Genomic DNA, 25,448 nt, shown 5'->3' on the forward strand with positions numbered 1-25,448 from the left:
CTTGGAGCTTCATGGGTCGTACTTGCAGTCGTATTTGAAGTCTACAGTTTTTGCTCCTTGTTTTTTAATAATACACGTTTATGTATGTTGATGTATGTTTATGTTGTATCAGTGCAGTATATTCCAATGTATAATAATATACACATGCTTGTTTTTAGTGATATTTGAAGGTTTTTAATAATGTTCTCAGTGCCTTGATTATCGACGGTTATTATGTGTCTGATATTCCATTAAGAGATTGCTGATTTCGCCTCTAGCAGGCTCTAATCCTTTCAAAAAGAAGGATTTGAAGGGTTAAATACAACTTGTCCTTGTACAATAGAATTTTACAAAAACTGTTGCCATAGATACCAACCTAATAGGAGTACTGTATGTCACTCTTGCGAATGTGGGAGGAAATCGTGGAAATACACGGAGGGAAAGTGAATTAAAATGTAAATGTAGTAGAGTAATATTAGTTTGCACAGTAACAGGTTGTATTTGTTGATTTTGTTTTTTTATATAGTTTTTTAAAAGCAATATCCACTGAAGATTCCTGTTGTGTTTTTGGTTTGCGGTTTGACCACATGATAAAACATGCTTCTGCCCTGCATGTGTCTAGACAGAAAGGAAAACAGCTTTTAGCACTGTGTCCAGATGGCCACACTGAACACCGTGTAACAATTTTTTTTTTTTTTTTTTGGTTCCTGGGTAGTAAGTGTTATTTCCTAATTGCTTATGCCTCAAAAGTATAGAAAATGGCTATTATTCCCCACAAACTTTGCTTTTTTGAAATTTACCTATTTCCAATGAGAAAACGGGCGAATTTGTGTCTTTTCGTTCACATAAAGTCAGAAAAAAACAACATATGAATCCAAATTAACATGTATTTATACTAAAGTAATACAACAATGACTACAAAAGATTTAGAAGTGAGTAGTTTTTCGAGATTTACGATTATACTGTAAATCACTTTCACGAATCAGCCCCCAAATGTAGTCTCCCATCATGTTCTCGTTATACTGTCCTTCATTGACAGCTCATCCAGGAGCCTCAAAGCCGTGCTGCTCCATAATGGTAACAAGTACCCGTCTCTTCCCCTGGCTCACTCGGTGCACCTCAAAGAGGATTACAACAGCATCAAGACCTTGCTGGACGCCTTGAAGTATGATGAGTACGGCTGGGACCCCCGGAAGGTGCTGATGCCACCACTGCACATCAAATTGGGCCTTATGAAACAATTTGTCAGAGCTCTAGATAAGGAGTCGGCAGCCTTCAAGTACCTTCAAGACTTCTTCCCTAAGCTGTCTGAGGCAAAGGTCAAAGCCGGTGTCTTCGTCGGACCACAGATAAAGAAGATCCTGGAGTGCAATGAATTCCCCAAGAAGCTCACTAGTAAGGAGAAAGCGGCTTGGAACAGCTTTGTCGCAGTGGTTCGGGGCTTCCTGGGCAATCACAAGGCCAAAAACTATGTGGAGCTGGTTGAGACTCTGGTGAAGAACTACGGCACAATGGGCTGTAGGATGTCCCTCAAAGTCCATATCCTTGATGCTCATCTTGATAAATTCAAGGAGAACATGGGAGCGTACTCGGAGGAGGAAGGAGCGCTTCCACCAGGATATACTGGACTTTGAACGCCGCTACCAAGGACAGTATAACGAGAACATGATGGGAGACTACATTTGGGGGCTGATTCGTAAAAGTGATTTACAGTATAATCGTAAATCTCGAAAAACTACTCACTTCTAAATCTTTTGTAGTCATTTTTGTATGACTTTAGTATAAATACATGTTAATTTGGATTCATATGTTGTTTTTTTCTGACTTTATGTGAACGAAAAGACACAAATTCGCCCGTTTTCTCATTGGAAATAGGTACATTTCAAAATATCACTGTCCTGGTCACAAAAGCAAAGTTTGTGGGGAATAATAGCCATTTTCTATACTTTTGAGGCATAAGCAATTAGGAAATAACACTTACTACCCAGGAACAAAAATTGTGTTACATAGTGTAATAAATGTACACCAATTAACAAAAACAATAAATACAAATCTATGTCAGTCACAGGAATCTCAAGAGCAGGAAACACAATTTACTATAGAGTGGCTACAAATAGTGGATTTCAGAAACACAGCCCTGATCACTTGCATGAAGTGTGCTCATTTGTGTCCATTTGATCTCTTCCACTTTAAATCTAACAGTATTGAAGAACTCAATAACAAAGATGTACAGTGGTTTGGGATTTTTTTTTTTTTTTTTTTTTTTTTTAGAACTTCACTAGATTACTTCTGTGAAAGTTAATTTTAACTTTATTATTGAACTTCTAACACAATAAAAAATAGTCCTGAAAAAAGAATGGAAAGCTTAGTATACTGACCCTGCAGCACTCCATGGAAACGGTGCATTATTGATGAAGGGTTAAGGATAAAACTCATTACTCACGGTCATATGAGTGTAGCTGCTGTCAAGCTGACTCCTGCAGATGTGCTATTATAGACCATATTGTTAGCACCTGACCAGTCTTGCAGTACAGGCCTTTACACTACATTATTTTAGTGTAATATGCAAGGCTGTTCATGCAGTTCATGTGTTTCGATGCTTTCACATTGTGATAATAGAAGATTATGTGTCACAAATGGGAATTATTATGAAAACTAAAATAGATTAATCTTGGTCTGGGGACTGTAACCCCTTTAAAAAAATACTGTAAGCACACAAAAAAGTGGCTTTCCTGAAAAATACAAATATTTAGGGTTAAAACGGTGCATTTCTTGTAGCACATTGTATGGTGTCACAATTTAATTTTACAGTACAGAGTGACTTCTGTCTTCCACTTAAAGTAATCGAGCAGTATTGACCTACCTTCCTTTCTTGTATTCCCCCCACAACGAATTACTGACATTCACCTTGATGCATGTTATGACATGTTATGACAATAAACAAATAACCAAGTTAAATGTTGCAGTTAAATGCAAGGCCAATGATTATAAAAAGTTTCAAAAATGTTTCACTCCTGTGTTAGAAAGGGTAGCCTTACCTGACTTTGCAATTCACTCTGCTGTTTCAGACGCAAGTTCTCTGGTGTATCAGCCACTGTGGTGAAAGATTGCTTTGGATAGTGTCTAAAACAGAGACAGAAAAAACAAAACACATACTATACATAAATGCGTTTTTTTGATAACATTTAAAAACTGGATAAAACAATTGTCATTCATATCCTTTGCTGTAATTTTTAAAACCCAAATAATAATAAAAAAAAAAGTAAATCATAGTTTCATTTTTAAAGATAATGTGTATTTTTCATTGATTATTTGTACAGGATAGACTAACTGTGATAACATTGCTTCTCATTTTCTGGGATGCCTTGTCCACATTTACTTGATGGGATTTATTTTCTAAAGAGTGACGGATCATCAAATCAACTCTTTAAATGTACAATAATCCTGCCGGTGTTTTCCACCTGGGCTTTTTTAGATTTGTAACTGTTTTGATCATTAAAATAGACACAAATATTCATCCAGGCTAGTGGAATCTACCCAGAAAGAAATGTATGGCCTGCTTCAGAAATTAAGTTATACAAGCTCAAGTCACTGTATACCTTAACATCATTAGCAAAACCCTATGGAGCAACTACCTGTCATGCCCCAAACCTACTTAGATTCAGAAATCTCAAGAAATCAGAATCCAAGGTGCTAATACTAGTTCAGCTAGATTCCATGTTGAAGTAATTACAGACAATTTTGGGAAAAAAATTGGAATCCTTGGTCAGTAATCAATTGAAACGTTATTTGGATGCAAATTTTAAACAATATGCAGTCTGGTTTTAGGTCAAGTCATAGGACATCGACTGCAGCATTGAAAGTTATGGATGACATCAAAATGGCTTTAGATAAGAAATGAACATGTATGTCTTTATTTATTGACCTCTCCAAGGCTTTTGATATGGTTGATCATGCAATACCAACAAAAGGTTATTGAGCGCGGGTACTGGATTGCAAGCATCTGGGTGGTTTCAAAACTATCTTACTAATAGATCGCAGATTGTTAAACATGCAAATCTGATGTCAAATCCTGTTTTGTACCATCTCTATGCAGATGATACCACTTTATATTCATGTAATCCCTCCCCCTCTTTGGCAATCGAAAATGTGCAATCTGATTCTGACTCCATTCAACAAGCTTTAATTAATTTAAAGCTTCTTTTAAACTCTAGTAAGACAAAAGCAATGGTATTCTCTGCTACAAGGACAAATGTTACTATTGATTCAACTTTAGTTACTTTAGATAACAAAGCCACTGAGTTACTTGACAACTATAAGTATCTAGGTATTTGGCTGGATAGTAATCGAAATTTCAAGGCCCATGTTGACCATCTTGCAAAAAAATTGAAAATTGCATCACCGACTGCTCCACACAGCTCCTAGTTCAGGCCCTGACACTGTCCTGGCTGGCCTCCCTGTTTCCACTATCTGTCTGCTGCAGCTCATCCAAAACTCTGCTGCTTGCCTTGTCTTTTCCCTTCCTCATTTCTCCCATGCTACTCTGCTGCTCCTCTCCCTGCACTGGCTCCCTATCGCAGCTCGTACCCATTTCAAAACTCTTGTGCTCGCCTATCGCTCTGTCAACCTTTCGCTCTTACTACTGATTTTATTGTATTTTATAACTGCTCCTATCTATAATGTGATATTTTGTAATGTGATACATTGTAATGTAATTCTCTGTAACAACTGTAAGTCACCCTGGATAAGGGTGTCTGCTAAGAAGAAGAAATGAGAAAATCAAAGAATACAGCTGTATACCTAACATTGAGACAATAACTCAAATTGTACTGACTATTCATCAGAAACATATCACACGGCCTCAGTATGACTAGGAGGCTGTGTGGTCCAGTGGTTAAAGAAAAGGGCTTGTAACCAGGAGGTCCCCGGTTCAAATCCAACCTCAGCCACTGACTCATTGTGTGACCCTGAGCAAGTCACTTAACCTCCTTGTGCTCCGTCTTTCGGGTGAGACGTAATTGTAAGTGACTCTGCAGCTGTTGCATAGTTCACACACCCTAGTCTCTGTAAGTTGCCTTGGATAAAGGCGTCTGCTAAATAAACAAATAATAATAATAATGACAGTCATATTAGGTCAGAGGTCAATATCATGGTCAGCAACACATTTAGCATGCATTGGTTTTTTTTGGCCCACACTGAGATCAATATAATAATTCAGACAGAATTTCTTCATTGAAAACAGACAAACATAAGTAGTAGGGATCGGCAAACAGAAGACTAGTCCATGTATCATACCTGGATCATTTGATTTATTAAAATGAAGGTTACTAAAAACCTTAATCATATCACCAAATCATATCATACTTCTTGTGTGGTTCTATAATTAATTTGTTTTGCACCAGTGTTGGCAAAGCATACTGTATGCAGAGTTTTTCACTCGAAAATATATGTTGAACATCAGGGATGTGACAAGAGTAAGCATGTGATTAAAAATGGCAATAAACAAATACGTGACCTTTTTTCTGATGGTGAGCTATTTTTAAGTTTCAAACTGTCTTGCACAGCTCTGTACACTCTTTGCCATTCGCTGTGCTGTTGTTGCTAGGCGATAATGAAATGTATGGCAGTGGCTGTGTCTTACGCTCTATTATGGTATGCTTGATTTGGGAGCATTTAAAAAAAAAATAATAATAAAGTAGGATTTTTCATTTTGTTCACAATCTATATTAAGGGGTGAAATGTAGTTCAATCCCTGTTTATATAACCTGGTATATGAAGTCATATCAAATGGTCTCTGAGATACTGTATGAGGCTTTGCTTGTCAAAGGGGCAGGTTTGTAAAATACCAAGCACAAAATGGATTTTTTTTCTTATACAACAACAATGAACTTGACAGAAAGAATCATAGAATAAATACGACTGCCAAGTATGAAGCCAATATCTAGAAGCCTTAGGTCATTATCATTTGTAAAGCAAAAGGCATTATGACCCCAATATGACAGCCACCTTAGGTCACAGGTCAAAGTGAATTGAGCTGTTATACTTTGCCTGAGGCGTTTCCATGACACTACAAATAAGAAGTTGCCAGCTGAAATGGTTTAGGAGTTATTAGCTGTTGTAGAAATGGCAGCAGATTTGCAAATTCATACAAGCTTCCCTCATGGGGATGCTTAAATAATGTGAACCAGGCAGCAGCTGGATGTACCTCATAGATTTTTATTTTTGATTTTTTTTATTTATATGTTTTAATTCTTATTCCATATACTATCAATACAAAAGCATGGTCAACACAAAAAAGGGTTTCTGTCAGAGAAAATGCGGTTTACAAAAAAAAACAAAAAAAAAAAAAACTAACACTGAAAAAGTATTAAGTGTCAATTAAGCAATATCCTTTACATTTTCTGCATGGTTTTTAATTGTGGTGCTGAATCATTCAAAAGGATGCATGTAAGAAAGTGCAAGTACAAACACAGGTACTGTCAGCAAAACCTGTTTTCAGCTGTACGGTATATAAACTGTTTGGCATTTGTATCATATCTGCAATGTGCTTGCAATTCATTAGCATTCATTTTGGTATGTCTTGGAAGGAATACATCAAAACATAAGTGACCACAAACTGAGCCTTTATGTCCCTCTGCATAAATGAGCGTGTCCTAGATCTTGCAGAAAAGGGACCTTAAACAGGCTTTTATCAGCGCAGAGTGGAACATTTCCAAGGTGCAGGGTGAGACAATTGCTCTTCTATTCTCTACTGTGGAGGTGGAAATAGAGGGGGAGGCTTTCATTGAGTTAGCTGACCACACATTTGACTGGATCCATATCTGCCAAAGGAGCAGCAGGAAACTAGACAGCCATTCTTTGTGGGGAAATTCACTTTAAGACTTTCTTTTTCAGCAAGTCAGGAGAATGGGGAAATTTCCATGGAAAAAGGAAAATAAGTCTCACCTTTTTCTCTCTCTATTTTGGTAGTATTTTCAGGTTGTGTGTGTTTCCATGTAGTTTTTTTTTTTAGCCAAAGGAATTCTTGTTTCAAATGCAAATAACCTAATTAATATTAAAATACAGGGGCTGTATTAAAATGTTTTTTGACTGAGCTCCAATTTGGCCTTGCGCAACTGCTTATATCATACAGCTTTCTTAAACTGGGTTTCCACTAAGTTTTCAGGTTGTTTTAAAACACTGAAAGAGCAGCCTATCTCGTTTGGCCACCAAATTATATATATATATATATATATATATATATATATATATATATATATATATATATATATTTTAAAAGCACCGGGGGAGAAAAAAACCTGCAGACATAGCGTTACACAAATAAAAAAAATTTAAAAAAACATTCCATAAGAAAGCGTTGTGTACTGTCCTTGTATTATTTGCTAAACATTTTTGACTGCATATATATTTATTATAAACCTATTATTATTATTATTTTTATTATTATTATTATTATAATAATAATAATAATAATAATAATAATAATAATAATAATAATAATAATAATAATAATTAATCATTTAGCAGACGCTTTTATCCCAAGCGACAGAGACTAGGGGTGATCTATGCAACTGCTGCTGCAGAGTCACACATCTCATCCGAAGATACATACACACGTACATATATACATGTAGAAGTTTTCTACAGAACCATAGCTTTCTGCAAATTTAATCCTTATAAAGAACATAAGAAAGTTTACAAAACGAGAGGAGGCCATTCGGCCCGTCTTGCTTGTTTGGTCGTTAGTAGCTTATTGATCCCAGAATCTCATCAAGCAGCTTCTTGAAGGATCCCAGGGTGTCAGCTTCAAGAAAATATCCTTTTTATAGCAAGGTGACCAGAACTGAACACAATATTCTAGATGAGGGTCTTACCAATGCATTGTACAGTTTTAACATTACTTCCCTTGATTTAAATTCAACACTTTTCACTATATAGCCGAGCATTTTGTTGGCCTTTTTTATAGTTTCCCCACATTGTCTGGATGAAGACATTTCTGAGTCAACCTAAACTCCTAGATCTTTTTCGTAGGTTCCTTCTTCAATTTCAGTATCTCCCATATGGTATTTATAATGTACATTTGCATTGCCTGAGTGCAGTACCTTACACTTTTCTATATTAAATGTAATTTGCCATGTGTCTACCCAGTCCTGAATGCTGTCTAGAACATTTTGAATGACCTTTGCTGCTGCAACATTGTTTCCCACTCCTCCTATTTTTGAGTTGTCTGCAAATTTAACAAGTTTGCTTACTATACCAGAATCTAAGTCATTAATGTAGATTAGGAAGAGCAGAGGGCCTAATACTGATCCCTGTGGTACTCCACTGGTTACTTCATTCCATTTTGAGGTTTCTCCTCTAATCAGTACTTTCTGTTTTCTACATGTTAACCACTTCCTAATCCATGTGCATGCATTTCCTTGAATCCCTACTATGTTCAGTTTGTACTTATGCGGGACTTTGTCAAAAGCTTTCTGGAAATCTAAATAAACCACGTTGTATGCTTTGCAATTGTCCTTTATCGATGTTGCATCCTCAAAAAAAAAACAAGCAGGTTAGTTAGACACGATCTCCCTTTCCTAAAACCATGCTGTCTGTCTCCCAGGATACTGTTACCATATAGGTAATTTTCCATGTTGGATTTTATTATAGTTTCCATAAATTTACATATAATAGAAGTCAGGCTTATTGGTCTGAAGTTACCTGGTTCGGCTTTGTCTCCCTTTTTGTGGATCGGTATTATGTTTGCAATTCTCCAGTCTGTCGGTATAACCCCTGTGTCAAGAGACTGTTGCATGATCTTGGTTAACGGTTTGTAAATAACTTGTTTCATTTCTTTGAGTACTATTGGGAGAATCTCATCCGACCCAGGGGATTTGTTTATTTTAAGAGCTCCTAGTCGCTTTAACACTTCTGCCTCTTATGCTAAAGTTATTTAAAACTGGATAGGAACAGGTCAACATATAGTCTACTGACGGAGTAAAAATACTAGCACTTTAGGTTCATGATATAAAAATGATCCAGTCAAATTGTTTAGTACAGTACATTGTTTAAATGTTGGTAGTAAATAAAGCTATACCCTACTCGCTGCGTTTCACACTATATAAACAACAACAACAACAACAACAACAACCTGAATCTGAATCCCACAGTGACTGTGCAGCTCTCACCAGTAGAATGTGGTTCTAATTATAATACTTTTTGTTCTTGAGGTTATTGATGAACCAGTTTATCGTTAGTTCACGAGTTCAGCACATCTCTCAGTGCTGTCCACAAGGACTTCTGGAACTTGGTTATGTTGTATATTAGTCTTGCAGCATGCTGCTTTTAAGAACTGTATTTGTCTTTTTTAACAAAGTCGTGGAACTAAGTTTTTTTTTTCTTTTTCATGTTTTCGTACTTTAAAACAAATCTTGCTCAAAGAAATTGCTCAAGCCTAGTGTTGTCGGTAGACAGCAGTAATAATACAGCAATGCTAATTTAATACATATTTTGGTACAAACATGATTTTTAGGTACCCATGATACATGATACTTATGCTGGTGTACAATCAATTGCATCTTATTGCTAAGGGGGACAGAACAATCTAGTCTAAAGCAATCGGCTATCCGATGACCAATGATGAAGATAACAAAAGTATGTGAAAAGAAGGGCATCGTTATTTTTTTTTTTTTTTTTTATTGCAAAGGGTTTTTTTTATTTGTAGTAGCTTCAGTATTTTTTTTTTTAAATTGCTTGTAAAACAGCTTAATAAAGCACTTTTTATGAGTCAAATGGCAATAACCTGAAACGGTGAATAAATGGTGTCACGTAAAAACAAAAACCCTAAATGAAGAGTTTCCCTATTTGGTCAAACAAGCTTGCCAATAAAGGACAGCTTGGCACGGCCTTCATTTATAGTAGAAAAGTTGTGTGAGGTTACATCACAAACGGGATTTGCACTGCTGAAGTCTCGTAAACCTAATGAACGACTTCCGGATGTTTCCATGCAAAAATACCTTCACACCTGGTCCATTGTACAGCTTTTTAGTGCGAGACAATTTACCCAGCCTTTAAAGTCATATAATGTTTTAGACACGCACTTTCTATAGCTCGTGGAATGTGTGTCGTATGTGAGTGCTACGTCACACAAATAATGACTGTGGAGAGAGAGTGATGACTTCCTAAGCTGTGTGGAAACCCATTGACATTGACAGTGAATTGACAGCAACAACAAAAAAAATGGCACTGGAAAAGTTGTAAGACAACATCAATGTTATTAATGAAACTGCAGGAACATTTAATAGAAATATCCTTATCTTTTCATGTCTGAAGGTCCTTTGCCCCACTAGGTATTCAAAAAGATATTATAGAAGTAGAGTTGGTGACTTAGGCTCAAATCCAGCAAGCATAAATCAGTTCAGTAACTTGCAATCCTAAATAAAACATGTTCGGAGAGGACTGAGAATGATGAATAATATACTAGTAAAACTAATTTGAGGGTGCTCAATTTAGTTTTTGTTCCCCATAAAATAAAACCCACATAATGCAAATAAAGATAAAACTACCCATTAATAATTTGGGTCGTAACAGTCTGAAAATAAAATTACCAAGAAGTTATTGTTTTGTTTGTTTGTTTGTTTTTTACAAAGAACTAGCCAAATGCTTTTATATGAGTGTCAATCATGCACATGTCTTGAGATGGGTGGAAATATAGATGAAGGCAACAGTAGCACGCACCGGTCACTTCTGGAAAGGTCAAGGGGGTGGGATGTGAATACAGTGGATGAAGCTCATATTGTGCTATTTCTACTTTGTCTTCAATGTAAATAGGGACAGGAGAGGAGGGCTATGATGGAAAATTACTGACAAGGTTGGATAATAAATATGACTTTAAATACTGTAAAGCCATAAATATTTGCAAGCCTTTTATTATGCATTATTCACGTTTGAAAAAAAACACACACATGGCACGAATATCTTCATCTTCGTGCTGTACATATAATGAAGTAATATACTACTACCAGTGCAACAGGTCGCCAACGTTTCTGGAGCAAAATAGGTTTTATGGCTGTGATTCGCCAAATATTTTGGTCGGAAATATTTATGGTTTAACTGAATTTTGTTTAAATATATCTGATACAGCATAAGTAAATAATTAAATAACATCAATAAATAAATGAAAATGTTTTTGAGGTTCATACCGCAAGTAGTATGTTTTGTAATTAATTTTCTGTTAGGTCACAGAACCGCCGTTCAGCAGTTTTTTCATTCAGTCATTTTATCTTGTTGTTTAGAAGTGGAGGTGGAGGGTGTTCTTTTGAAATGGGGTGGAACTAACAGTGGTGTGAACCAATCACATGAAAGACGGAGACTATTGCCCAGGGTTTGTGTAAGGATGTGAGGGCAACAGTTAAATCTATCTTTGCTCCTACAATGAGGTTTTAAACAATCACTGGCCAGAATGTTTTATTTTTTATTTATTTATTTGTATATATATATATATATATATATATATATATATATATATATATATATATATATATATATAATGATGCATCAGTATCCAGTGTAGCTAATAATTATCTTGATAGTAGTATCTATAATTTGTATTTATTTGTTCCAATTTAATGCATTATCACTCTAAACTTCAGTAGCAGTTTATGTATGCAGTTCCTCCAATCAATACAGATTTCATATCAGAAGCTACTGCTTACAACTCCTCCTCTAGGATGTGGTGTTTCCATGAGCAACTATGGGAACGTTCCTCCAAGCCAGTAATGTACTCTTTCTGCACAATGGAAGTCTCTGTGGGATACCACATACGCAGCCAAGGTGTCTCTTCCCAGACCAAAACAAAAGCACCATTAGCCCTCCCGTGAATATCTTTAAATGCCACTTTTTGTAACCCAGTCCCTGTTCCGGTTTTATTTCATTACCAACTTGGCAGTGAAGTTCAAGTCCATACAATTTGGATTACAAATTACTGAATAGAGCTTTCTATGATGATAAAGTCAATCCATTTTCAGTGAAGTGTCCCAGGCAATTTGTATTAAAAGACACTTGAAGGCACAGTTTGAATGTCTGACTGCTTGACTTCTGATAACTACTGTATGTACAGTAAAATCTGTCAAATCCAGCATCGCTTTGGACCAGAAAATACTGTAGTGCCGGATTATACAGTGTTCTGGTTTAAAGAGGTACTGTAAAATCTAATACTGTGCCCAAAATAAAAGTATAAATGACAAACTATTTGAACACTGCAGTAGAAGTAATGTCCATGTATACCCAGTAACTCTCCATTATGTAAACATGGATTTTACAATACCATACATGCTGGACAGCTGTGAATTTACACAACATACTTGATAATAAAATTAGAAAAGAAAAATCTCTTGACTTGATGCTGAACTGTACAGTCAGATCTACTTTGATTTTAGCTAGACAAGATTTACAAATCATGCCAGATTCCACAATAGACAGGTTCCGGATTGCAGAGGGGATCTCAACATTCATCAGTAGACATTTTGTCGAAAGCCAAAAATGATGCCGAATTATACAGAATGATGGTTTGTAGAGGCGCTGGATTGGACAGGTTTTACTGTATTCCAAGTTGTATTGATCTATGCTGTGGAAGTAGGTGGTTTGGGAAGGGAGGTGCTTCATGTTCTTGTTGGTACAAGTAAACCTTAGCGACTTTCACAGATTGAAAAACAAAACACCTAGCTACCAAACATCAGCCGTATAGAATAACAAACAAATAATAGTAAGAATTTAACCTTTAATATAAATTTTTAAAAAAATAAACATGTGGAATAAGGAGGTGGTGTGCAGTGCGGGTCAGTCATGCAAACGGATCTTGCAGGTTCAGTCCTGGTCATGTTTAATGGCTTGGCTAGGTGCCCATAGAGAAAAGTGCCTTGGCCTTTGAACTCTCCTGAGTTTGGCTGGGGTTGGTTCAACCACATGGACCCTTGTCAGGCAGTGTGGTCCGGTGGTTAAAGAAAAGGGCTTGTAACCAGGAGGTCCCCGGTTCAAATCCCGACTCACCTCGCTGACTCACTGTGTGACCTTCACTTAACCTCCTTGTGCTCCGTCCTTCAGGTGAGACATTGTTGTAAGTGACTCTGCAGCTGATGCATAGTTCACACACCCTAGTCTCTGTAAGTCGCCTCGGATAAAGGCATCTGCTAAATAAACCAATAATAATAATAATAGAAGAGGCCTAGTGCAGAACAGTCTAGCTAATCTCTTGCCTTCTTTGTTCGGTAACATAGTAAGATCCACTGTTTAGGTTCCCAAGGTGGGAATAGTGGAATGGATGTGTTCTGGTATTAAGAACATAAGAACATTCTTCAGTTCTTCTGAGTTGGTACGCGGGTTGCAGTGTGAAGCTTCAAAATACATGACTGGGAACAAATAAAATAAAAAAAACAATTTGAAGACTGACTAGCTACTTAACTAACAAGGTTCATTAACAAGAAGTACATGTTGAGAATCTGTCTTTTACTAGAACAACAACGTATGCATTCTGAGGTATCTCTAAAGAATACATTTTAGATTTGTATTTTATATTAAAGCCTGAAATGGCTTTCAAAGTCCCTATGACATCTCCTGCAACATGAAAGATTCATATGAAATCAGATCTCAGTTCACCAAACATCACTTAATGTGTATTTGAATCCCCTTTTCAAAATTCACTTGCCAGTCTGCAAAGACTTCATACTGCAAAGCATCATTACATTTTCCTTTTCATCTGTTGAAAAAGACCACATTCTACTGAAAAGCTTTGGTCTGTTGATCTTTGATGATTCCAAAGTTAATGTACAGCAGGTATTGTCAATTATTAATCTACATATATTTTGTCAAAGTACAGGTGTCCCCATCTGGTCTGGGGACAAATGCTGATAAACACCAATGCAGTCCAAATCATTTGTTTATTTTTAAGCTCTCTCGGGCCTGATTAGCACATATGTCAGGAGATGGCTTTGAGCAACAAAACAAATTGCTCTGTATTGAAAAAAACAAACCTCTGTTCCTCTGTCATGAATGGTTAACGAGGATCAAAAAGTCATTTCAACCTCCAGGATTTTTGTTGCTGTATTTTTATAGTATCAAACAAATATAAAATCAACACATTAGTTTTTAACAGGACCTGTTGTTAGTTGCCAACCCCCCTAATGTATACGGAATGATTCGCAGGCCTTTGCTCTAAATCTCCTCTTACCTCTGAATGCCTCCCAGTTGTCAAAAGGAATAGAATATGAAAACTGTCAAATCAATGGAATTTACTTCAGCTCTGTCTAATGAAAAATGTACATGTGTAAAAAAAAATAACAAAATCGCAAGGTTATTTATTTTGTAAATTCCTAATGTTTTTTTGTTTGTTATTTTTTCAGAGATTCTTATAAGGGCGTTTGAACTAAATTATTGCTAGCAAGAATCTTGCAATAAAGTAAAACGTACATAGAGATAACAAATCATCTTTTTTTTTTTTTTATTAAACTACCTTGACTTCACATTGTTCTATATGAAAGATCCACACACTATGTTAAATGTGGATTTGATGTTGAATGGTACTTTTTTTTTCTCAGCTATTATGAACCAAACAATTGACAATGGCCTTTTACATTCTTTTCAATGCTGCACAACCTGTGCTGAAGGAATGCATAACACATTGGAAATATGCAGGTTGTTCTTGGGAGTGTGAGATCAGGGAAGTGTGCACCTACAGAGCCACAAACACTTCCTGCACAACCTCAATGTCTTTGTCATTGGATACATTTATATGCAAAAGATAATGGAAAGATTTAAGGGCCGTGTTTACAAGTGTAACTCATCAATTGTATTAAATGTGTGATCCGATCATTTTAAAATAAATGTGATTGAAAACCGCTGAATACAATAAATACAGACTAGTCATGTAGCCTTACATGAAGTATCTGTCTAGTATGCAGCGTCAACACAGTCACTTAAAAAAAAATCCAACACAAGGACACTTGCCAATCAGTCTTCAACAAAAGGACAAAATGCTAAATGACCTCTTTCACAAACCATATCTGTGCAATCAGATTTGCATTGAAGATACTCTCAACTTTCAGGGCAGCCTAGATACCTCAAGCAATAGAATGGGCTCTTTATCTTACACCTGAAATATAAATGCTGGCCCAAAGCATGACTAAAGCAATGTCACGCATTCCATTGATTAATAATTATTAAGTATTATGAATTTGTCATCCAGAAGAATTTGAGCAGTTTATACAATGTGTTTGAGCACAACCATAATCAAATTAGAGCAAAGTCTGCATGCAAAGATTGGCCCATCAGTCCATGCAACAGATCAATATGATACCGTCACAGCATTTTATGTCAATAGTCACATTATTGGATTTAAAACCCCAGTTTAAAAACACATCTATCGGTTTAATATATGTGTGCATAAATATACAATTTATTTGCCATTCTGGTTTATTTAGATTGCTAGTTAAACATACTGTACATAGATACTTGCTGATCGAATGTACATAAATTGACTAAATATAAATGTCATGTGATATCTTTTCAAAAACACTCAAAACCATGCATTAGAACAGGTTACATTTTTGAATGCACAAAAAATGATAATTAATCTGCAAACTTGTTATTCAACAGGAAAGCCAATCTCTCTAGAGTTATATTACTATTATTCTTTTTTTAATTTAAATTAAATGTAATCACACACCATAGGTCATAAATTAACATTTATTGGGGAACGTTCACCAGGAGAAAAAAAAAATTACTTCTAAGGACATCAGTATATTTGGATCAACCCTAACCCTAACCCTAACCCACAATACACCACTCATGTCAATCAAAGATAAGCATTGTTGCAGGAGGGAGCATGAACTCAGTGTACTGGAATGTTTAGAAGAAAAACTGTATTTCTCCTGCTGAATGTCCCCGAGTAAAAGTTGAAAAAAAATCCTAGTTGATTTGCCTAATATGTGTGAATAAAAATATCAAAACAAATGGGAATATGTTAAAACAGAAATTGCTGCAATATGGATACAGAGCAAAGGAAAAGTACTGTGTGTCTTGTAAACACTGCAGGCGGTCCATTAACACCGCCTGCAGTGTTTACAAGACACACAGTTTCTAAATTGCTGATAGTTGTGCAACTCAAATTTGTTCCTACAAGTTTTAGTTTCAGTTCCCTGGAGTGTACAACAAAATCATTCTTCAAATTGGAATTAAATTGTCTGGATGAAGATGAAAAGGAAATAAAATTTACAAAGAAAATAGAGGTAGCACACTATGACTGTAGCGCTACGATTCCTGAAACAAATCTACCTGACCGTTAAAATGATTGTCACTTTATGGAAATTAAGGACGTGCTATGTTAATATTTCGGATGTTGCGCATTGTAAGAACGTACCGTAAATTAAACATGAATTGCATTAGGGTTGTTTACAACGACTTTGTATGATTTTAGAATGGTATTACAGAAACACAATTATTTGTTAAATGTTTCCATCAACATCCCCTCATAGCACAAAATAGATTTGTTAATATGTTATGCTAATGTGTAGGCTATTGCTACTAAAAACATATTCTATTAATGTGTTTCGCACGATTACCCTTCCCCACTCAGCACTGCGATCATAAGTCAGTAGTTTCACTGTAAAATAAATTTCAAGTTAAGAAACAGATGATTCTAAAGTCCAAATCAATTCCATTTGCAAAAGAGAGATTATAACTACAATAACTATAATAAGAGAGGTATCTTTTTTGTATTACAATACTTTTTAAATGTTATGATCTCAAGGACCTTAAGCAAAGGCTGTATTGCTTGCGCAACACAGAGTGTTTTGGGTAGCTGTTGATATTTCAGTGGTTCATCAATGACAGTCTGGAGGTGTATATATCTCGACTATATATTGTATTTGTGATTTGTATGTATAAAAAATGTAGAGTATAAAACAGGTTAACCTGTTTTGACATAGGGCTCCTGATTTTCCATTTTGGGAATGGTAAATTCTGTTTTTCAAAATTACCAATTCCGTTTTTTCCATTTCTACCAATTTATTAAGAATTTGAACATAAATAAAATCTTTACAGTAAAAATCTATTTATTTTGAGATACTGTAGTTTTCAGGAAAATCTTTCTTAAAGCAGTCCATTAGTAACAATGTACTGCAGGTCAGTCAACAAATAAAGGTGTTTTGAAAAAACAGCTTATTGCTGGCATTACAATATACAGACTAGTCGAAAACGAGGGGCATTACTACAAAAATATACCATTTTCATAAAATTACAAATTAAATACAAGGTTCAGGATACTTTTATCTCTCCCATGTGTAGTTTCATCTGCAACAAACGCAGACTGTTTTATGCTGTACTTGCTGTAAAACTGCTTGCATGTGTTTCTCGTATACCCCCTGGACAAATAGAGTTGCCTTAGTTAGAGCAGGGCTCTTCAACTAGTTTTGTAAATTTAAGGGGGCCAGATTGGAAAAAAGTTAGGAGTAGGCGGGCCAGAGTATTTTACTCTGTACATTTTTAAGCAATATAATAAATATTATATAACTTAATGTTCATATATTGAACAAGACTTAGACATTTTACCATATAAATAGTATTTTAATAATAGAACAGTGTGAACATTTAAACAGAGTATCATTACAATTTGTAATTTTAATAGTATAACTGTTAAGAAGAGATCAGCGCTTCTACTTTTGAGTGTCTAACTACTGTGCTCTCTGGATATGTATTTCCAAAAGCTTGTTTGGTTTCAAAATGCCTTTTCATATTGTGTTCCTTAACTACTGACACACATTCACTGCACAATAAACACATTGGCTTTGCGTTTGGTACAGTTGGTAAAATAAATACATATTTATTGGTCCACTCATTGTTAAATCTACAATTTTGACAGCCGTGTTATAGCAACATGAGTAAAAAAAATAAAACTCACTTAGAGTATGTACTATGGAGAGGGCAGCAGTGTGGAGTAGTGGTTAGGGCTCTGGACTCTTGACCGGAGGGTTGTGGGTTCAATCCCCAGTGGGGGACACTGCTGTTGTACCCTTGAGCAAGGTACTTTACCTAGATTGCTCCAGTAAAAACCCAACTGTATAAATGGGTAATTGTATGTGAAATAATGTATAATGTGATATCTTGTAACAATTGTAAGTTGCCCTGGATAAGGGCGTCTGCTAAGAAATAAATATAAATAGTATTATTAAGGAGTTAATGACAAATTGGAAATAATAAGTTATAAAACTAAAGTAAGGTTTCACCTCAACCACCATTCCTTGTGTTGAGCGGGTGAAGGGGTAACAGATTTGCGATAATAACTAAATAAATTATTATTTTTTATGGTTGTAAAATTCCTGAGAATGTACTTTTGACACAACCATGGAGAAGCACTGCTGCAGCTTAGTGTATTCTGTGGTTGGCATTATTTATTTTTTGATACCAAATTTCATTGGCCCTTATGTTATTTGTTCTGAAGTTGTACGATAAGCTTTCTGAAGATTTCTTAACACAAGATTTGCAGCGGAATTACAGAAGATAAGGACGTGTAGATCTGTCTCAATAAGATGACGGTTCTTCAATGTGTCCCTTGAATTTTACGCACTTTGACCCATGACATGATGTTAATAGTACCAAACTGGCACTAGCCTACCCCTTCCAGGCATTCTGCGCTTGAATCATGCATGTCCAAAATCTAGAAAACTGTAGTACAATAAGGGTAGATGACATCAACATTCTAGAAAAAGAACGTTCCATTCAATGACCCGAAGAGTTGCCAACTATACAGTCAGAGATGTGGAGTATATTTCATTTCATGCTTTAAGATTTTTGGTTCACAAACAAAAAAAGGAGCACAAACAGGACTAAATAAAACATTTTCAGAGTGACATTTCCAGAATTTCTTTAAAAACTAATTGCAAATAATTTGCTGAGTCACTTCAGTGTGCTGCTGCCAACGCAAGCACTGTAACTGAGCAACACAGAAAGCTACATGTAAAGGTTAATGCATTTCAAATATAAAACCTAGAATAGGCAGCTATGGTTTTAATGTTCAACACATAACAAAAACAGTTTTCTTATTTAGACAAATATTATTTCAAGACAGTTTGACTTATAAAAGAATAATGTAAGAATACTTGTCTCAAATAATATTAAAGCAATAAATAACTTCTTAACTTCTTACCTGTTTCCAAATAAAGAATCTTCTTGTCTTGGAACCGGGTCAGAAATATGAAACTTTTAAAGAAAAGCATGTTTGGCTGCAGGGTATGCCAACTACACTGCACTGCAGTAATAACAAAGTGTGCATAGCAGGTGTACTGTCTGTACAGCCTGCTGACTAGTTTTAAACCTGTACAGTAACTCTCATAACTAGGGGTCTACTTAAATCGCGGTAAATATACGTATTTTTCACGGGTATGCTGCGGAATAAAATTAGGATTTAGCTGACATTTCGCTGACATGTTTAAACATTAAATAAACCTATGTAGACAGTATTTCATGACACTATAAAGCCTAAAAATAGTGGTACTTGCTTCCTTACTAAAACAGAGTGCTGGCATTTGTTAAAGGCGAGTATGCAGCATCCCCCTGCAGTTGACTTGCCCATACATTGAGACTGCACGTTCTGCATCCACTGAATTGGTAGGAAGTTAAGGCAAAGCTTTGCCAAGTTATACAGATGTGGAAATCGATTAGAAACAGCCCAAAAACTCGGTTACACAAGGGCATCTGGCACACTTTAATAAAGTCAATGTATGCAGCACGTTCGTTGTCATGTTATTTGTCCCATCCAATAATTTATTTTATTAGTACCGAGTCAAAACAAAGAAGACGCGGCTATTCGGGTCTAAAATTCCAACTGTAAGCAGCAGGTTGAAGCGAAGTGGCTGTGCTGGATCGTTTTAGTACTGATTTAACTTGCAGACAGGAATACTTATTGTCTGGGCTGACTTTCCAGTTTGGTTTCTGAAAGCTGTTTATTTTACGTTCTGTTCAATAGCCTCTGTAGTAGCCTTTTGTTTGATGTGTGATTCTGAAGCTAAATAGCGATCGATCGTATTTTCTCCAAATACACATTAAGATATGGAAAACAATTACCTCAGTCTGCATGTAGTTTCTTTGGGAAATATCTTAAAACGATCATCAGCCGAAATATACTTTGCTTTTTTTGTTGTCCATTTCTACTATTTTCCCTCCAATGCTGAAAACTAGATTTTAGCAACCTAAATGAAAACAATGCAGCACCAACTTTGTCCCGCCCCCTCCTGCACAGTACAGATCACATAAAAGCAGTAAAGACGCACTGATAGGCTGATTAAAACTTTGTCATTTGAATAGTAAACAAGAACGTTAACTGCTTTGGAGAATTTATTTTGTAAATGTTTGTTTGTTTTTTGCTTAAGTGCAATGCACACGGGACGGCGAAGGAATAAAAAGGGGCTATCTGCAGAAGGAAGACACGTAGTTTGCCTCACTTGCGTTGTGCAGTAGTTCATTTAAACAAGTTTTCTTTTTTTCCTCTCCGTACTTGTTTGTATGCATTGGCCCCTAAGAGGTGAATTTCGCGGTGACCCCTCAATTTCAGGATTTCAGCGAAATCGCGATTTAGGTAGGTCCCTACTCATAACCACTCTTCAGGTGTGAACGGCGCTCCAGATAAGGTTTTGGGTCTGGGAGTAATCTCGATACTCGTTTGTTGGGTTGGTTTATCTTGTGTACAGTTTCCTAGTAAATGAAGACATTGTATTCTGGGAGATATAGTTGTTAGTGGAAGTTTTAGGGGAGGCAGACAAGCTGTGCATCAAAATTCTTAATTTTTATTGAGTGCGTATTTCAGATTTTTTAATGCATAAAAACGCCAGGTACACAGTTTATCTGAAACGCTGGGTGTGAATGTAGCTTTTTGGTAAACTATTTGATACCCTTGACTGAAATGAAATGTACAGGGAGTTATACCTTCTGAGGTACGTTGATACATTATCTGTGCATAAATATTATAAAATGCTGTGCATTATCCAACATTGAAAACAATGCTGATTATCAGCTTGTCTATTAGTGCTACAAGGTGGTGTTAATATGCAAAATAGCAACAGGAATTTTTTCTCCATGTTTGTCAATGTTTCCATTTAAAAAGCACAGTAAACGGAGACAGTACCAAGGGCACGATCCAATGTGCTTTATCTCTTAAGATCAAATTACAGGTGAACACGGGGCTAGACTCAGAGTCAAAACAATGTTGCCACCGAAATACATCTGAAGGTCTGCAATCAGCCTTGAATTCAACAGCTTTGTAGTTATGTTTTTCTCTCTTTAAATGCAATCATTGTGTTGCTAAACTTTGTTTTAGCAACACAATGTTTCTTACATCATGTATTATTGACCAGTCTCTTGGTGTAACATGCTATCATCTAAGTTCATGAAACCTTCTCGGTATGTGATCTTAAAAGAGACCCTGCTGTATTAAACACACACCTTAAGGGCTGTGATAGTGGGGAATTGAGTGCAACCACTGAAAGACACACAAGCTGTAACGTAATATTTGTTTTTATTTTTGTAGATATATTTAAATAAATATACGCAGTATTTTGAAAATGTATTCAATTATATATCAAAAGATTATATCTGATTAGCTGGTTATCAGGTGCGTGTGGCAGTCCAAGAGCACAATGGGCCATTCAGAAGAAACCTGACAGGTGACATGTACCGTAGTATTGAGCAGTTGTGTAAGTCTATTGAGTGCTGAGATGAAAGAGTGCCAAGAGAAGCAAGGTCAAGGAAACACATTTGAATCAGGGTTGTGGTTTACTGAGGAGATAACATATTGTTGATTATACAACAACCAGACATTGCTTTCCCATTTTTTTCTCCCATTGTTTCAAAGAAACACATTTGAATTTGGGTTGTGGTTAAAGAAGCACATTTGAATCTTGGTTGTGGTTTACTGAGGAGATAATGTACATGTATATAATTATAATGCTCATATTGCAGAGTTGCAGCCAGCACAGTGTTTGGTGTAGTCTTTGCTTAATCAGAAACATATTGATGGATTTTGCAGCCTTGCCATCCAAGTAGGCACTATCAAACACTTCTCTTCCTGCTAAAAAATATGTTAACACCTGCTGCTACAGCAAGAAAAATCATCAACTACATGTTAAGTTCAAATCCCGGCCTCAGGAACATGTCAAATCCAGTACTGAAAATGAAATTATATTATATTTGTCCAGAAACAGCTGTTATAGTTTGTCCAGTGAATGATACAGAACATGGCATAGTTATTTAAGTGCATCACAGGTTTCACTGTTTTATCTGTACATTTCTATTTCTTAACTCGGATCCATCTGTTGGTGTGGACATCATGTCATGGTAACCCACATTTTGCATTACTCTCTTGTATGTGTACATTTTTCTTGTGGAGTAGTGGTTAGGGCTCTGGACTCTTGACCGGAGGGTCATGGGTTCAATCCCCGGTGGGGACACTGCTGCTGTACCCTTGAGCAAGGTACTTTACCTAGATTGCTCCAGTAAAAACCCAACTGTATAAATGGGTAATTGTATGTAAAAATAATGTGATATCTTGTAAGTCGCCCTGGATAAGGGCGTCTGCTAAGAAATAAATAAATAATTAATTGTTTATTCATGTTACTTGGATGTGGCTGGTAGTCGAATTTCTAGTCATTTCTACTAACCATCAAGCTTATTCTCGGAACCCCTTGGCCGCTTGTATTGTGGTTTAATTATTTTCAAACCTCCATAATCCATGTTCCTTTAAGGATACCTCAGGTAAACCATATGTTGCTTTTTTGGTGGGACTCACATCTCCACCCCAAAGCCCCTTATCTACTATAGAAAATCATCTTCATCTCGCTTCAAAGGCAGGACTGGAGTTGCTGTTCAGGCTCCTCTGAGACCCGTGCCTTCCCGATCAACATTTAGTCTTGGAGCTGGCAAGAATTCATCTTTACTAATATTCCTTCCTCTTCCCTTCAGCGCCCCACGGGTCACATACTAATCTTGTCGCTAGGGACAATAGAATTCTACGTAACGTTCTGGCTGAGTCTTCAGTGGTCTTAGCTGATCCCTGGTGTAGCCTGCTTCCATATCAGCAAGACAGAGGCAGTCCCTGTAGTAATCGTACCCCTACTGCATTCACACCAAAAGAAACCAGCTTTAAACAGTTGTACACATTCCTAGCCCTTTCTTCTTCTTTGCTATAAGCCACCAAAAGAGCAATTTTTAGTGCTTTCAACCAAAACTTACCAATACATTCCAGCAACTGCTTTAATCTGGTATTTTAGGTTTTAAGGTGCTCAGCTAATTTTTTTAATTTTTTTTTTAATTTTACAATTCTACAGCTGACTTATGTCTTGAGCAAAATATAATTGAAGTAATATTGTTTATCAAATTGGGATTCATCATTTAATTGCTATTTCTTATTATATACCAATACTATTCTTTACATATTGTTCATATATGTAATGGTCATTCACTTCATCATAATGATAGCTCTAATTTTACAGAGGTGGTGGTAGTTTGTTACTGACTTACTTGTTTTGAAAGCAAGAGCAAATGTTCTGAAGCAATAGAATCTTTGCTTCTGTGCATACTCTTGGCTTCAGTAAGATCCTAGTGTGTTGTATGTACATAAAGCATTGTTTGTTGTAAAGCTCCACACATTTCAATCAACACCCAGTTGATTTAGTATCTGGATCATACAAAGCAGAACAGGAGCTGCTTTGTTAACAGTTTGCTGCAGTATCTAGTTACTAATAAAGATTTTATTATGCCCGTCTTCAGAGTTTATCTTGTATGCATGCGTTCAAAAGGCTTATGCAAATCTGTCCCCTAAGAGCCCTTGCTTGGGTTTTGGATATTTCCATGATCAAGCACATAATTAAAATTTCGTGACTATATTTCTCAGAACTAAATCTTGAACCTTCCACCAGGTTCTACAGTATTGCTGCTTTACTATGAGGCTATAAAGTAAAAATATTTTAGTTTACCGAATACAGCAGGGGGTAGAATTGCCATCTGACAAGTTTAGTTTTTGAACCCATCTCTAAACCACACGTGAATTGGTTTTAATCAGTGCGAAAGTGTGTTTGTGTCTCTCTTTCAGTTTGCTAATTAATGGATAATGGCATTGCTGTTGTGTTTTACAAGGTACTAATGGAACTCCCGAGTCAATACATTATTTGAACAATGGAGTTTCTTTATTACCAAGGACCACACTACAGCATTGCAATTATCACTATCATACTGCAACTGTAGTCCTCTGAAAAAGTGTAATATTTTCTATTATCGAGTAACAGATAACACTGGAAGAGCAGTGTCTGGTGGTTGTATACAGTGCCGTGAAAAAGTATTTGCTCCCTGTCTGATTTTCTGCATTTTTGCATATTTTGTACATTGAAAGTTATCAGATCTTCAACCAAAACCTAATATTAGATAAAAGGGACCCTGAGTCAACCAATAATAAAAAAATTGATACATAGTTCATTTATTTATTAAAGAAAGTTATGCAACACCCAATGCCTCCATGTGAAAAAGTAATCGCCCCCTTAGACTCAATAAATGGTTACGCCACCTTTAGCAGCAATAACTGCAACCAAAAGCTTCCTGTAGTTATTGATTAGTCTCTCACAGCGCCGTGGAGGAATTTTGGCCCACTCCTCCATGCAGAACTGCTTCAACTCAGTGACATTTGTGGATTTTCAGGCATGAACTGCTCGTTTCAGGTCCTGCCACAACATCTCAATGGGGTTTAGGTCTCGACTTTGACTAGGCCATTCCAAAACTTTAGATTTCTTGTTCCTCAACCATTCTGATGTAGACTTGCTTGTGTGTTTCCGGATCATTGTCTTGCTGCATGACCCAGCTGCGCTTCAGCTGCAGCTCACGGACGGATGGCCTGACATTCTCCTGTAGAATTCTCCGATACTGAGCAGAATTCATGGTTCCTTCAATGATGGCAAGGCGTCCAGGTCCTGATGCAGCAAAGCATCCCCAAACCATGACTCTACCACCACCATGCTTGACCGTTGGTATGAGGTTCTTACTGTGGAATGCAGTGTTTGGTTTTCGCCAGACATAACGGGGCCCATGTCAGCCAAAAAGTTCCACTTTTGACTCATCTGTCCATAGAACATTGTTCCAAAACTCTTGAGGATCATCCAGGTGCTTTTTGGCAAACTTGAGACAAGCATTCATGCTCTTCTTAGTGAGCAATGGTTTCCGCCTTGCTACTCTGCCATGAATCCCATTTTTGCCCAGTGTCTTTCTGATGGTGGAGTCATGAACACCGACCTTAGCCGAGGCGAGAGAGACCTGCAGATCCCTGGATGTTGTTCTAGGGTTCTTTGTGACTTCCTGGACGATTTTACGCCTTGCTCTTGGAGAGATTTTGGCAGGATGGCCACTCCTGGGAAGATTCACTACTGTCCCAAACTTTCTCCATTTGGACAATATGGCTCTGA

At 36.5% G+C, this 25,448-nt stretch overlaps 1 protein-coding gene across 2 annotated transcripts in view; it reads right to left on the reverse strand.

The window, feature by feature from the left end:
- Window positions 1–25,448, reverse strand: part of LOC117399528 (LIM zinc-binding domain-containing Nebulette-like) — a 94,030-nt gene that overhangs the window by 51,295 nt on the left and 17,287 nt on the right. For both annotated transcript variants that reach the window (XM_033998784.3, XM_033998785.3), the window contains exon 3: window positions 3,018–3,102. In XM_033998784.3, the coding sequence (XP_033854675.1) occupies window positions 3,018–3,102 (85 nt within the window). The remainder of the gene's footprint in view (window positions 1–3,017; window positions 3,103–25,448) is intronic.

This window comes from Acipenser ruthenus, chromosome 4 (genome assembly GCF_902713425.1).
Source record: "Acipenser ruthenus chromosome 4, fAciRut3.2 maternal haplotype, whole genome shotgun sequence".
NCBI lineage: Eukaryota > Metazoa > Chordata > Actinopteri > Acipenseriformes > Acipenseridae > Acipenser > Acipenser ruthenus.